Source organism: Camelus dromedarius, chromosome 8 (genome assembly GCF_036321535.1).
Source record: "Camelus dromedarius isolate mCamDro1 chromosome 8, mCamDro1.pat, whole genome shotgun sequence".
Classification (NCBI taxonomy): domain Eukaryota; kingdom Metazoa; phylum Chordata; class Mammalia; order Artiodactyla; family Camelidae; genus Camelus; species Camelus dromedarius.
The window spans coordinates 28,392,223-28,407,719 of NC_087443.1; the positions used below are offsets into that span (position 1 = coordinate 28,392,223).

The window sequence follows — 15,497 nt, forward strand, 5'->3', positions numbered from 1 at the left end:
CTAACTTAACCTGAGCTGGAAAGTGGGAAACTCACCTGGCTGGTCTCCCCACATGCAAAGGGACCTGCAAGACCAAGAGCAGGGCGGGTGGGAGGGACACTGGAGTCACTAAGCTACCTCTGTCCCTCCCGACCTCCCCACATCTGTGCACTTGAAGTGCGTTCTGCGAGTGTTTCTTTTATTGTCCGGTTCGTGAGGAAGAGCATTGTCCTTTGTGAAAACTGGAAAGTTAGGGAAAGATGAGAAGATGCGTGAGAATAGGAATCGGCAGACCTTCTCTATGAAGGGCCAGCAAGTTAATTGTAAGCTTTGTGGGCCACACCATCTCCACTGCAGTTATTCCACTCTGGATTGTAGAGTGGAAACAGCCGCAATTCGGGAAAATAAACAACGGTGGCCGTGTTACGATAAAACTTTATTTATATAGCCACTGAAATGTGAATTTCTTATCATTTCACTGTGTTGGGGAATAGTCTTCTTCTTAGATATTTTTCACCCCAACCATTTAAAAATGTAAAACAGCAATTTTTAGCTCCTCAGTGCTACAGAAATATGTTCCAGAGTATAGCTTGCTGATCCCAGAAGTCGAGAAATATAAAAAGAAGGCAGCTGTGGGTGCCAGGAACTTGGCAGGTTTCACCCCATCCTCTGACACGTGTCCCCCACAAACATGTGCTGCCTGTGTCAGGGTTACAGAAAGGAGTCGGGTACACTTTGTGGCCTCAGCGCCTTTACCATCTTGTTGGTGCTGGGAGTAGGGAACAGGGAGAGAAGGAAAGGAAAGTGGAGAAGAGGCTGGTTTGTTGAACTGCTGTCCATCTTCTTCTCAGTTTGATTTAAAGTAAAAGTTATCTTCTATTACCTTCTCTATCTCCAAACTCCAGAGTGGCAATTCAAAGAAATTCTTGCATCTCTCATTTCCATTGTGTGTTTGCTTTTAGACGTCCATTCTTCTCTGTGTCTCATCTCTAATAAGCTAATACCTAGTGATCTTTGCTGGAGACTCTTCTTTGCCCTTGAGGTAATGGAGACAGTCTATTCCAAGAAAAAGAAAGAAAGAAAGAAAGAAAGAAAGAAAGAAAGAAAGAAAGAAAGAAAGAAACCAACCAAAGGCAGCCAGATTGCCAAAAGGAGCTTTCTACCAAATACTGAGCAGGCTGAGAGCATTGGGCAAGTTATAATGACAGGTCAAGTTTTTAGTATAGAACTTTGAGCTGAGATTCTGGATACAGGGGACTCTGATGAAGGCTAGACTCTAGGATGTGTATGGAACACAAGGCTATGGTTTGAGATGGGGTGTGTGGCTACAGTAGGTACATCTAATTCATCAACTTTGATTCTAAAGGATCTGTTAGGCCATGGTATTTCTGTAGAGAATAATGCAATCGAAGTCATGTGGATTCTGTTAATATATTTATATGGTATTTCTTTTCTCTCCTGTGTAGGAGCTGAATTCTTTCATTGCTCTGTGTTGATGGGCTCAAACTTACACAATTCAGGTTTCCTTGGCAGTGAATAGAGCCAGAAATATACCCTGTGATTAACTTCTGCATGACCTATTGTTCTTTAAAATCTCCCTCCCCATTCTCCTATTAGCTCCACAAAAGCCAGAAATGAAAAAGCTCCAACAAGCCTCCCCTCCCTGCCCCCTCCGCCTACCGTGGGGCGCCGCTCCCTGTGCCTGGGTTAGGGCAGCCAGGGCCACTTGGAGATACTTTCCATCCTTGTTCTACGTAATAACAGGTCGTGCTTGTTTCTAGCCTCTAGGTTTTCCGAATAAATGTGTTTACTATTTCTCGGCTAGAAGTTGTGAAATTATCCTGCCTGGTAATGTATATGATAAAGTGATTGTTCCATTGTAGAAGGTTTTATGTATCTATATAATATGTTAGTGATATTATTATTGTTGGCATTGCTTTTGAGAGAGAACACCCTTCCTCTTTTCTTTATCTGTATACCATGAGCTTTCAAGAAAAAGAAGCTTTTGGGGGTTGATCCTATCAATAACACTGCAAAGTGTTTACCAAACTTCTTGGTGACACGTTATCCCAAGGTTGACCAGAAACTCTCATCCCAGTGATATCACCCAGTTTAACTCCCCATGTTCTGATGTTGAGCTGCCCTCTGACCCTCTAGGCATAGAGCTTGGCTCCGATGCCTGTCTTACCTGAGCTGCTCAGCCTCACTGATGGGCACATGGCACCCCCACCACGAGGTTCATCCTGAGACAACAGTTATGTTCCCTTGACAGCAGTTACAGGACCAAACTCACAGTGTGGGTTATTTATCTGGCATTGGTTGTTCTGTTATTGTTGCCATAGCCCAGGATTGCTGTTTCGTGGCCATGTTGTAAGATCTTGAGTTAACTATCCTGGATTTCCTGCTGAAGGCCTTAGGCAGTCATATTAGAGAGAGGTTGGATCAGCTTGAGAGTCTTTTGTCCATTGTGAATTACTTTATGGCCAAATGACTGTATTACTGTGACTTAACATGATTTTTCTTGGGAGGACAGGAAGTTTAATAAACCCACAGGAAATAGGAAGCACACTGTTCAGTCTCAAGTCGAGTGATTCCATAAACTGCCATTTTTAGTAAAACAACATTCACATCCTGAAAGACTGAAAACACACTCCCGATTTTCATTGATGTCATTCATGAGACAAGGAGATGCTATACGTACCCTTTCTTAAGAGTGGCAAACCCAGGGCATTTAATGCAAGTTAGGCAGCAGTGTCGTAGCCAAGGGGGCTGCCCAAGCCAGCGGTCCGAGATGAAAACGATAGTTTCACATGGAGGGTTGATGACTTGGACAATAGTGATTATTCAGTAGGATGCATGTTAGCAGGTTTCAGGAGATGATGGCTCTGGTCTTGGTTGCAAAACTGTTTTCTGTGTCTGAGTATGTCATGGGGAGAAGGGAACTCTGTATTTTGGGAAATTATTGCACAAACAAGATTGTCTTATGACATATTTCCCATCTGACATCGATGACAATAGCACAGCAAAAAGAATTTCAAGAAGTCATTGGGGTAAAAGAAAAGACAAAAACACACACACACACACACACACAAAAACCCCCTGCAAATCAGCTGTGAGGGAGGAAACTTCCATTTTAATTATAAACTCTAATAATTCTAGTCAATGTTAAAACTGGCTTGGAATTTTCCTAATGAAAAATTTTCACAAAGGATTCATTTCGGTTCTCTTTTCTTGTTATTGTTTGGCAGTCAAGGTTGGAGCTAGATCACGCTATCCCAAAGACCCATTTGAGTTCAAGAACACGACTCACAATTCTCGGCTTGTGACCGAGCCAGGTGAAGGAGTTCTGGAATCCATCCCAGTTTTTAATAACTGCACCCCTCAGTGTTCTACCTTCACATGCTGAGCTCAGTGGAAGAAGAAAGACGTACTACTGTGGATTTCAGCATGCACTTAGCTTGTTGGGCAGCAAAGTCCTGAAGAGAAAACCCCTAAAAAAATGAGAAATAATAATTCAAACTACCCTCCCCCAAAACTAGCAGCTTGCACTAGGCTTCAGTTGGAAGCCCTCTTAGCTAGATGCCTTTGCATTCAAGCCACTTTGCATGCCTCTTACTCTGAGTGATGCCAGTGTGAATATGACATTACTAATGACCTGCTAAGTGTGTGCAGATGTGGGTTTCTCCAGATGTGGTGATTAATAACGTAATGGAGATAGCCAGTTGACTCATGTTTATGGATTGTTTGCCTTTTATTACGTTTCCGAGTTTATTTGCTTTGAACCATTTTTTAACTGCAGCCAACAAACTCACCTTTGAGTCTCAAAGGGCATCATCCCCCTAAAAATCCTGTTGAGGAAACAGGGGAAAAAAAAAATGTGCCCCAGGCTGGAGCTAAGCGTCCAGTCCATTACGGGGCAGCACTGGATGGACTACTGAGGAAAGCTGAAAATTGGAATCGTTGCCCCATTTTACTCAAAGTGCCCGCAAAGAGGCATTGGGGAATCTTGACACAGTGTTTGCAAGCTGGCTAGGCCAGTAAAGAAAGGGATTTTTCATTAAAAAAAAAATCAGTGACGTATATGATCATCTTGAAGTGAGCCCAGAGTTCTGGCCAGGGTGTCTGGAAGATGTTGCCTTGCTTTTGCTGGAAAACAGAATGCCGATGAAAAGTTGAGTAAAATGTTGTTACAGATGTTCGACTCTGCATTAAGGCTGTTGGAATTACCACCACATCTTAAATCAATTCCCAGAACATTGTCTGGAGGTTATGTCATTGAAATAATGAATCCTCTTTAGTCAAGTATAAGCAAACATGTTAAAACATCGTTGTAACTTTAAATTAAACTCCAGCGCAAACCAAGGGATCTGAAGCCTCATTAGACTCGCCTGACATTTTTCTAGCACAGAGTCTTCCCCAACTGTAAAACTGTTAGGTTCAGAGCCTATTAGACAAGCGAGCCCTGGGAAGTTACAACAGCACATTAAGTGTTATACTTAGGGATGTGCAAAAACAAGCCCTTGAATTTTATGAGTACTTGGAGACTGGATGGAGTTCAGCTCCTATAAAAATTCCACATTGGATTCCTGAACTTGTTTGTGTTTTAAAGAAGCTGGTAAGTCAGGTTCCTTTAAAAGATCATGTCTTCATGCGGCTTCCACAGCAGGAAGACACACGTGGAGATGCCGGAGACAGGGATGTGTTGTAATTAGCCAGAAACCAGGCTGGCTATGAACCTGTAAGTGTGCCTTGGCATAAGGTAGTGGCCCATTAGTTCAGTGTGTTTGTCTTTCATGAAAGCAAGTAAATTTAAGTCTCCCTTTTAACTCAATTTGTATTTCTCTCATGAAGCCACAGAAGCCATGAAATGAAAATTCTATTTTATAGCTTAACTAAAAGTTTTCCTAGATCTGCTTTCTTTAAATATGCAGGAATTGATAGGATCCATATACAGGATAGTAATCAGATATGGTTTATGTCCTACTTAGGAGAAAGAAGTGATCACTGCTTCTCTTGTGGGACCTAAGCCATATGTAATGGTCTCCATCACGCAACGTTCATATATTAAACTGGAGACAGTTTCCCCCATCTCTTCAGGGAACGGATCTGCGTTTCCAGGCCATGAGTGCAGGAGGAAGCCTTTGAACATGCGTTCCATTTAAGAGAACAAATCCCAGTGCTTTATGATTCCAGTGCTTTATGATTATGATAGATGATCTTTCTGAGTCACGATGAAACTAAATAGTTTCCTTGCCTAGAAGGAGGCGTGACTTTAGCACCAGAACAAGGTGTTTCCCTGGAGCTGGCAGACAGGTATTAACTTGCAAGTCTTCCATCTGAAGATCACTGCAGGTAAACAGACAGCGACAAGGTGCGAGGATAATGGGCGCTTAACCAGAGAGGGTTGTGTATTGTAGGCCGAGTGCAGATGGAGAGGAGAGAGTGAAGTTAAGCAAAAGAATCTGACCAGAAATGCCAGTGAGTGTGACATCTTAACAGATACAGACTCCATGTATAATTGGACAAAACCATAGCAACATCTGGTGGCCTTGAATAAAGCTAGCAGAGTAGACTAGGTTAGGTGAAGGACCTTTGGGGATATTTCGTTCTAACCATAAGAAGAAAAGAACTTTCACCCCCTACTAAACCCATTCACACGCACATACAGACAGACAGACACACACACACACACACACACACACAAACACACAAGATTTAGTCCATTATGCTACTCAACTAATGCTAGGTCATCCTGAACACAATGCAACCATTGCAAGTGGTCCATATTAAAAGATGACCCTCTGTTATAGGGGCGGAGTCAATGCAAGACTTTCTACCCCATTCTAAGGTGGGGAAAGTGTAAAAGTACACTTCCACACACGTACATTCTCTCTCTCTCCTCTCTCGCTCAGTCTCAGTCTCACTGCCTTTCTCCCCCATTATTGCCTGGGATGCCGGCCCCCGGTCCTCTGAAAGGAAGATGAATGCAGGTCAAGCTCTGAGTGCCTTTTTGCTTGCCGAGAGATGCATATCACCTCTAAGTGATTTTTTTTCGGTACCATTTATGTGGCTTGTATTTATTTCCTTTAATCTTTTAAGTGCTATTTAGTCTCTGGGTGATTTGCTGTGGATACTCATTTCTGATAAGATGCGATATCCTCCCAGCCACATAGTTCCTGCCTGGACCCCTAAGTGACTGATATGGTCGCAGCCTGAGCCTGGGCCCCCAGGGGAAAGGGCAGGGGAAGCAGGGGGACAGGGTGTGGCATTTGCAGGTACTTTCTTGCCATCATAGCTCCTGGTCATGCTCTCACCTTGAACCCCATTCTTGTTCCCTTTCTCTGTGTCATCTAGAAGTTAGCCAACTCCAGACTGACAGTAGAATAAGGGACTTCACAGAGTGTGATACTTTGAAGCAGGTAGTTGAATTATTATAATCCCTTTGGAACCATGTTATCATACATGCTAAATTAGAGTTCTTAGGGAAGTACCACAATGCATGTTCCGATATGGGTCCTCCTGGATAATATCAAGTAGCTGAGATGGCATTTCCACCCCCACCTAAGATGTGCACACTGTTAACTTGTATCTGGTTTCTTTTGATGTCGCCACTGCTAATATTTCTCTTCTTAGCTTTAAGGTAACTGCGTGCATTTCGAGTTTCAGGGATGCTTCCACCCAGTCTGTGTTGCAGTCAACTATGAGTGCGAGGACCCTATTTTTCCTTCTTGACCTTACAGCTTTGGCCCCAAATTGTGTAGGGGTGGGGAGAGGAAGACTAAAATTTTGCTGCCGTTGCCCTTGGGTGGTAGGCTGTGTATGCATCTGCTAATTACCAAGCAGCTCTCTTAAAAAGCATGATGCAGGCTAATAACGTCTACAGAGCTTTTAAGTTGGTGTCTTTGAAGCAAAAGCCATAGAGTGTGCTGTGCTGTTGGTGGACGGAGGTTCCCATTGCTTAGCAATCTGTGTGGTTTAGCCATTTGGAAAACAACCTGTGGTTTCCAATCCCCTCTGCTGCCCTCCCTCCCTGCCCCGCACCCCATCATCAGAGATATCATTCAATGGCAACCTCCTCCTTCATTTGGGCGCTCTTCCCTGGCCTGGTTCTCCAGCCTTGCAGCCTGGTCCTCCCGTCTTAATGAATTAAGAAAGGGCCCCTCCCCATGTGCACGTCCTCACGTGCCCTGTCGGGAGCTGGAAGGACAGGAGCCGAGTTGGGCTGGGATTCTTGAGCCAGAGCTCACTGATGTTCCCAGTCCTGCCTGACTGAAACATTGGCTATTCAGGCCTCAGATCCTCGCCTCTCTCCCAAGCTCTTTCCTCTGGCGTGCAGGAGTTAGGGACCAGTCATGATGGTTCCTTTGCCGAAGCAGCACGCTGGCAGCTCTTAATGCTGCTACTTCAAATACCACTTTATTTCTGATTTTGGTTATGAGAAAAACTATTTGGTGACCCAGCAAAGCAAAGTCACCAAAATTCCTTCTAAGCGTCATGATGGAGTGTTCCCAGATGTAGATGCACATGTATTTGTGTACAGATGAATGATCATTTCTTTTCTTTCTGATGGCAGGGTGTTTACAAAGGGTTTTAGCCTGTTTAAAGTGCATGTTCAAACGCTGGAGTGTTAGGAGGTGGCGCTTCCACCTTTTCTAAGCCGGCCTCTCTGACTAATGCATTGGTCTTTGTCATTGGGTCCTAAGAGACGGCCATGAATTCCCTAGTGAGTGCCTGAGCCGTGAGTGTGTGTCCTTTGATATATCTTGCCTGTATTTCGCAGTCCGCCCTCACACTGTTCATAATCTCATGAGCTGCCTGTATTTCCAGTTGAAGATGAACAGCCATCAACACTGTCACCCAAAAAAAAGCAGCGGAACGGAGGCATGAGGAACTCACCCGGCTCCTCACCCAAGCTGATGAGGTAAGGAGAGGGGCCGAGGGCCACGCGGTTCCCCCTCTTGCTACATCTCCCCTCCCCCCACCCCCTCCCCACCCTGCCCCGGGGGCCCAGAGTCTCCCCTCCCCAGCGAGCTCCAGGCGGGGGAGGGGACCAGATCGTTAGATGGCTTCTTAAAGGCTGGAGTATTTATTCTGTCAGCTTGTCAGCAGTTAATGATAGAGCTGGAAAAATTCTGTCATGAAAAACAGTTTGAAAAGCTGTTTGAAAAATACATAGGCTTTAAAGTCGGAGCTGTCACCATGTCCTGTCTGTGTGTAGTTCCTAAACAGCAGTGGCACTAATGACGGCAGCAACCAATCAGAGGAGCGCGTGTGGTGAGCTTGCCTCCGGCAAGTCTCTTTCTGCTGCCGGCCCTCCGAGGACTGTTTTCTGTACTTAAGGCCATATGTGAGATGTATCATCACAATCAAAAATGGACCTGAAGATTACCTTCTCTTTATCCTGTCGATTGAAATCACATTTCTGTTAATTGATTTTGACTGATTTAAAAAAAAGTCTAATAATCTGTGGACTTGCCAAAGCAAAGTTCAAAAGTAATCCAGTTCTGCTCAGGCTAAAAGCAATATTAATTATGAAATGCAGGTTGTAGGCACGCTTTTTCTCTCTCTTTTTCTCTCTCTCTCCTCCCTCCCACCTTTCCTTCCACCTCTCCTTCCTCCTTTCCTTCCTTCTGTCTTGACCACAGCTTCCTCTAGGAAGTGGCAAATGGAGCCAGTTTCCAGTAGAGTTCTGCTCAGTCCTCTTCTTGAACTCCTCCTCCTTCATCTCCCTTTTTTGCCTGCAATTCATCTGCCAGTCCCAGGGTTGGTCTCCTCAGACATCCTAACCCTCTAGCACTTCAGTGAAACCATAGTGAGTTCAGATTTGCACTGCTTTCCCTCCACGGTTCTTGCCACAGAAACACCTGCCGTCCTGACGATAATTTTTTCTTCTCGTTGCTGTTAGCCACTCTCCTCTCTTTGATTCTTGAAACAAAATAATGGTGATCTCCTCCTCCCTCCTCCCTCCTCCCTTCTCTGAGCATTTGCCTCTTCCCGGCTCTCCATGGCCACCTTTCTAGGATGGAGACAGGGCAGTCCTTCTCCAGGTGGTGGAGGACACGGGTCCCAGGAGAAGACTCACTCAGCCCCGTGTCCTTTTCCATCATGATCCTCTTTCCCTGTTAAGTGTTTCCCTAGCAGTCCTCTTCTGCCCTTCCACTCAGTCTTGCATGGGGGTTGCTGATTTACATACTTGTTTACAGTTTATGAGGAGGAAGAAAATGTGCCAACTGCCAACCTTCTCGTTTTTATGATGCCAGTTGTCGCACTAGCATCCGTTCTGTGTTTACTCGCCTTTAGGTAATCGCCTGATCCAATGCTGATCATTTTATCCATTTAAAGTAGAGAAAAGCCCAGGCACTTTTCTTTCGCCTAAATTTAGAGACGCAAATAAATAAATAAAGAGAAGTCTGAAAAATCTGAAACCTTTGGAGCCAAATTTCCTGTCCCTGTTTGCTATGTAAAGTATGGTTCCTTTCTTTGATCTTGAGTAATAATAATTCTGAGGAGTTACACTGTTTTCATAGGCTTCAAAGCTGTGTCAAAGTTTTGCTGCTTAAGGGTACTTCTTTATTCTGTTGGCTCTTGGGTACCAAGATGACAGGTCTTCTGTACGAGGTGGAAGCTTTTTTAAGTCGTAGCCTTCAGCAAAACATCAAATTACCAAATCCAGGGTAACATACTTCTACACAAATGCCTTTCCTGTAGATATATTATACCATATATATTAAATACTTTAGTGTTACACGCTACATTTTATGTGCAATAGAAAGTGATGGTTTGAGGTAGCCTTGGGGGGACTTTTTTTTCCACAAGCAGAAAAAGCTAGTGTATACCGTATCAAGTATGGTTTTTACAGGACTTTCTGCCCGAAGGCCTTTGTAAATAAGTAATGATCAACAGATTGGCTGTGGGTTTTTGAAAAGCATGCCTATGTCAGTTTGCATGATGGGGGAGAATTTTCAAAGTGGGTCTTGCTTTCATTGCCTGTCGGAGAAGGGCTGAGGGAGGCAGTCATCCTGGGCTGGAGCTGTCTGCTCCGTGATACATCAGAATTGCTAAACGTAGGTCAGGCGGGGAGCTGAAACTTGCCAAGCTACACAACTCGGGTTTGCGGTGTCCGAGGCTTTGGGCTGCTTCTCTGGCCATGGCTGTTGTCACTGCGGCATTTTACCCCACCAGCCACAACCATCCCCGTGGCTGGAATGGACTATATCCATGACAAATCAGAAAGTCTTAGACCCTCCTCCTTCACCATGACTTTCTGTGTTCTAGGTGTTCTTAAGACTCTGTCTGACGTGAGAGCCCAGACAGGGTGCTGAGCCCTCTCCCTTTCCCTTCCTTCCCAGGGTATGGATGAAGAGCCCGTGGGCAGTTTGGTTCAGTTTGAATCCCGGCCTTGGCAATGAGGTTTCCGGGGCTGGTTTTTCTAGCTCTCTCTCACCGATTGACAAAAAACCGATTGGCTCCTGCACCATCTTGCGGCTTCTCTGCGTTTCCCCCACGTCTTCAAACATTCCCTTTCTACTCTCCAGAAGATAGGACTCCCAGGTCCTATTCCTTCTGACCTGAAGCATCCATAAAGGAGGCTAATGACTTATCTGAAGTGGGTGTTTCGACACGAGTTTGTGGCTTGCAGCTTGAGCAGAATCAATCATTCTGCACACGGGCAGGTTTTAGAGGCCTATGGGCAGTGATAGGAACAGCTCCAGGAGAAACCTGAGAGCTCGGAATGGGCTGGGATGGGCTTTCATTTACCGCTGTGGCCCCTACACATAAAGCCAGCTTCTGCGTGAAGGGTCCTGGCAAGCCGTCTGCCTGCATGAAATGCAGCAGGGCCTCTGCACCGATGGGCTTTGCCTCCCCTTTGTTCTGGGATGAGGCCTACCCTGGTTTCTAAGGGGCACTTAACTCTCTGCACAGTCATCAGATGAGCAGCCTCGTTTGGGGTGTCTGGGTCCTGATGCAGCATGTTGTGCGGTCGCCCCACAGAAGACAACCCTTACGGCCAGACTGAGCCACACGGTGAGCGTCTGCGCTCTAGGCCAGGGGTCCGCGTGTCCTGCCAGGTGCCTGTGGCTTCATGCCCCACGGAGGAGCGGCCGAGGAGGTGACCAGGACTGTGCTGCTCACCTCCCGGTTGGTCTCTTAGCAGGGACCTGTTTAAGGAGCCTCTCCTAGTTTTCCTCGAAAGTCACCAAGCACCTGCTGCCCAGTTCTTGCCACTCAGTGGGTTCGTGTCCTGGAAGGAAAACTGCGTCTTCCTTCAGCGGCAAAGCTTTAGAGGGCAAGAACTTTGTCTTTAAATAACTAAGTCAAAGCTTCTTAATTTGGGGCCCTCCTAGACCCTACTGAATAGCCAGTGAAAGTTCTGTAGAAAGTCTCTCTAGGAAAAAAAAAAAAAAAGATCCATTAGATACCATTTTTGACGACAGTTGAAAAAGGTCCATGGATTCCCTAAATCCCCGTCCTCATTGCCAGTCACATTCCGTCCATCCCACAGCCCCCTTCGAGCAGTTACCTTCCCAAACGCCTCTGGGCTGCTGAGAATGTATCTTCAGTGGGTAGGCAGTATGGAGGAAATGCTGGATCTCATTCTGTCCTCCAGTGCAACTCAAAAGGTTTTTCTTTTTTTTTTCCAGCAGCCTGTTTCTATTTCTTTTCTCAGATTAATTCTTATCTGGGTAATGTTTAGAGAAAGCCTACCGTATTAAAGATGTTGTGGAAGGTCTTTGAGGGGTGTAAAGTAGGATGGGTGACCGTCTTCAAATTACATGGCATACATGTCTTCAAAATGCTCACGGTTTAATGGAGGAGACAGACAGGCCTATGCAGCAGTGTTGTAGAAGGACAGTTGAGAGATCTCCCAGCATGGGCTGGGAGAGCAGAGAGAGCTGCCGTTACCTCTGGTTTGGGACGCCCGGCCTGGTTTGTGAAGGAGATTTTATTTAACTTAGGCTCGGATTACCTACTCCTGTCCACTGTCTTACCGGGGACCGGGCATCATTCCAAGAGCGTTATGCCTGTTGATTCACTGACTCCTGACCTCAGCTCCGTGAGGAGGGATTGCCCTTTCCTCCACTTTACAGATAAGGAAGTTGAGTCCCAGAGATGTGAGGCATAGTGAATCTAGTGAGTCGTACCTAAGTAGGAAGACCTGAACCCAGATGGTCCAAAACCCGTATTGTTAACTTCTTCACTCTTCTGGCCAGTGGAGGGAGTAGATGTGGCTGGAGCAAGGGGTCCTTAGAATGGCGTAACTGGGGTTGAAAATAGGAGATTCTGGCACCCAGTCATGAGAACCTCGCCTGTCATAGGCAAAAACCTGGAAGGGTTTCAAGGAGACAGTGCCCTGACTTGTGTTGGGAGGTGCACTGATGGCACGATAAAGATGGCTTTAGAATCCTCCATGAGGGCCTTCTGGAGACACATGTTGCATAAATTCAGAAGTGGGAAGAGAAGGCCCAGCCCCGCCCCAGCCTCTGCCAAGGTCCTTTGGGTGCCAGACAATTCAGGATCTGCTGCAGAACGGGGGGACCAGAAGTGGGCTACGCTGTCTTCCCAACAAGACACACAGCCTTCCTGACATCAGATACACCTCCTTCTCCAGGCGCCAGGGGACGGGGTGTAAGATGCCTTGGGCCATGAGGATTTAGCCAGCACGGGTTGGGCGAACACTCTACACAGAGAGATAGCCCCCAGCCAGGCTAGCAAGAATAACCGACAGCACCAAAAGCAGACGCTGAGCTCCTTGAAAGGAGCTTCATGTCACAGGACCTGGGTAATATTAGATACTCATTTTCTGAATGAGAGTGGAAATATGATTTGAGGAAAGCAGATTCTCCTCCTGGACACTAACTGATCATTAAGTGAAATAAACTCCTCTGCTTGTGAAGTCCCATCCCCTCTCTTTTGACTCATACCTTCCGTGGGGTCTTTTCATTAGGACTGCCGGCCTGACAGGTTTCAGTAGTCGAGAAATGGCAAAGTGGCCTGAGCCCGCTCCAAGTGGGGGACAGGATGCCACGCTCACAATTCCTTCCACCAGGCAGAATCAAGAAGGAAGGCAGGGACAGCTTAGCTAAGTAAATTCACCTCTTAATGCACAAACAAATAGCAAATGACAGGCCCCCTCAGGACTGGAGAAGAAAGAAATAGTGGGTCTCGTCATACCAAGGCTTGGGTGGATTTGACGCAGGTCTTTGGACACGTTGCATGTTCAGCAGAGGGTCATCCTGTCCTGTCGTTTCAAGAGCATCTCGTATGCTCTCCTCCAGGACTGAAGAACATGTCAGCTCTCCTGGGTTGTCTCCCAAACCTAAAGGCAGTCATCTCCTTCTTCCTCTGAGAATGGTGGCTGCCTAGCCAGAGATGACAGACTAGGTAACAGCAGTTCCTGATTGTTTTCTTCTTGGGCAGAAAAAAAAAAATGTAAGGAGAGAGATACAGAAAGTCCAGAGTGGCCTGAAGGTTTTCTCAAGGTGGCTCCAAGGATGGCGGGAGAGAAGGGCAGCTGTGTCTCCGGAGAGATGATCATTACCCTGGATGGTGGAGGTAGGGTTGAGGGATGAGTTAGGGCATGAGCCAGAATCCAAAAGTCCGGATCCTTGGAATGTAGCAGGAAATAAAATTTATCCAGAAATAAAACACAGCCGAAAATGAGGCAGATCCGGTCAGAACCATTTATGGTGCTGAAGACTGAGGTATGAGACCTTTTGGGGAGACAACCTAAGACCCACTCCAGTCTCCGGTGGCCGGCACAGCCAGAGACCCACCTGTGTGGCCTGCTGCTCTTGAACAGTGCTCTGAAGGACTTAGTTATTAACTGCTCGTTGTCTTCTGTGGTGTGGAAGAAACGATGGGGAGAAAGGAGGGTAGACAACTGAATTGTAAGTTTTACACTTGATAAGAACGAGTAGTTAATTTGTGTTTTTAGGCTTGTTTCTTTGCTGAAGGGGTCTTAGAAGTCAGCAAGAAAGAGGCATTTGTATGGCTTCCACGAAAGGAATCCCCATCAGGTGTTGACACCACCCCTCAAGTTCCCAAGAGTCATAGAGAGAGTCAGAGCAGGCCACCCGGATGTGCCTGTGTCACGAGACCTGCACTCTGCACTCTGCACTCTGCACATAGCAGCACCAGGACGAAGGTGAGGCATATGAGGTGCCTCCTTCAATTGTGCACCCAGGCCCCTTTCTTGCCCAACTCTAGTCCTGGTCTCATTGAATAGAACCATAGCCTTCTGGTCTGTCTGTTGCAGATAGCTGCTAACTTTGGTAGGATTGATTCAAACCACAAAGTTTCTCCATCTGAGCAAAACTTGACAGCAGTGATCCTCAAACTTCAGCCTGCATCAGAATCATCTAAAACACCTTGTTCAAACAGAGCTTGATTCCACAGGGCTGGGCTGGGCTGGGCTGGAGAACTGCATTTCTCTCAAGCTCCCAGGTGGCGCTAAGGCAGCTGGTGTGGGGCCACATTTGGAGGACTGCTGCTTACACGAACTGGGGCCATGGGAGGAGCATCCTGTGATGGAGACCCTTCTCCCAGAAATGTTCAGACCTGGAATTGGAGCACTAAATAGTTGCTTAATTAGGAGCATCTGTGTTGACCACCACTGGACATGAGACAGGAGTCTTTTCTGCTGATCAGTTACAGCATCTGGCTTTGGCCACACTCTAGGCAGCCTGACTGGTTAGAGACGTGTTATAGAGCCTCCCTTCCAAGCACAATGCCCTCTTTCAGATACTGTCCCTGTAGAGTGAAAACCAGTGCAGGAGCTGCGGTGGTTCCCCAAACAAATTGTTGCAAGATATCAAAGGTGAATGGGCTCCCTCTGGACACTTTTTCTGGTCCCCATAGAAGGTCTGGTGAATCACCATCAAATGGTTTGAGATGCTCAGAGATTAGAGGCCATTCATCAGCTGCCCTTGGTAGCTGGTTGTTTACTGAGCATCCACTGAGTCCTCTGCTAGGTCTGGAAGTGCAGGGAAGAGTGAAATAGGAGTTCCCTGCCCTGAAGGAGGTCACCAACTAATGGATACGATTATTACCTCTGAAAGAGCATCTCACATCTGAAGGAGTTCCCAGGAAGGGAAAGCGATGTCTGTCTCTGGGGTTATGTTCTCAGGAGGAACATTTGAAGCCAACTGTGAGGCTTCAGAAATGTCCTGAAACCTATGGTGCCCGACATAATAGGTGCTCAGTACAATCAGTATTTGCCACTGGGATGAAAGCCCTGCAGAGATAGGAGAAATTGCCCAATTTTATCCAGCCTACTATTGCCCAAGGAGCCTCTGCAGGGTTGGCCTCCATCTGGATAGGATGCATGTAACGGTAGGAAAGTCCTTATCGTGTGATGAGAAATGAGGTCCTGAAAATCAAGGAAGGAAAAGGATGTGATTTAAAAACCATCCTGTACCTTCTCTCTGGGTTGGTTGGTTTGTTTGGGTTTGGTTACTTGTATTTGAATGTAAATTTCTGCAGTTCAGCATGGAACCCACTGCCAGGGGGTGGAAATG

The 15,497-nt window shown here is 46.3% G+C and overlaps 1 protein-coding gene across 17 annotated transcripts in view; it reads left to right on the forward strand.

The window, feature by feature from the left end:
* The window catches only part of KCNMA1 (potassium calcium-activated channel subfamily M alpha 1), a 711,615-nt gene that overhangs the window by 607,690 nt on the left and 88,428 nt on the right, over positions 1–15,497 (forward strand). For 16 of the 17 annotated variants that reach the window (XM_064488015.1, XM_064488018.1, XM_064488017.1 and 13 more), the window contains one exon: positions 7,807–7,900. In XM_064488015.1, coding sequence (XP_064344085.1) covers positions 7,807–7,900 — 94 coding nt within the window. Of the gene's footprint in view, positions 1–3,227; positions 3,315–7,806; positions 7,901–15,497 lie in introns of all 17 variants that reach the window. The other variant, XM_064488020.1, reaches the window with a different exon arrangement.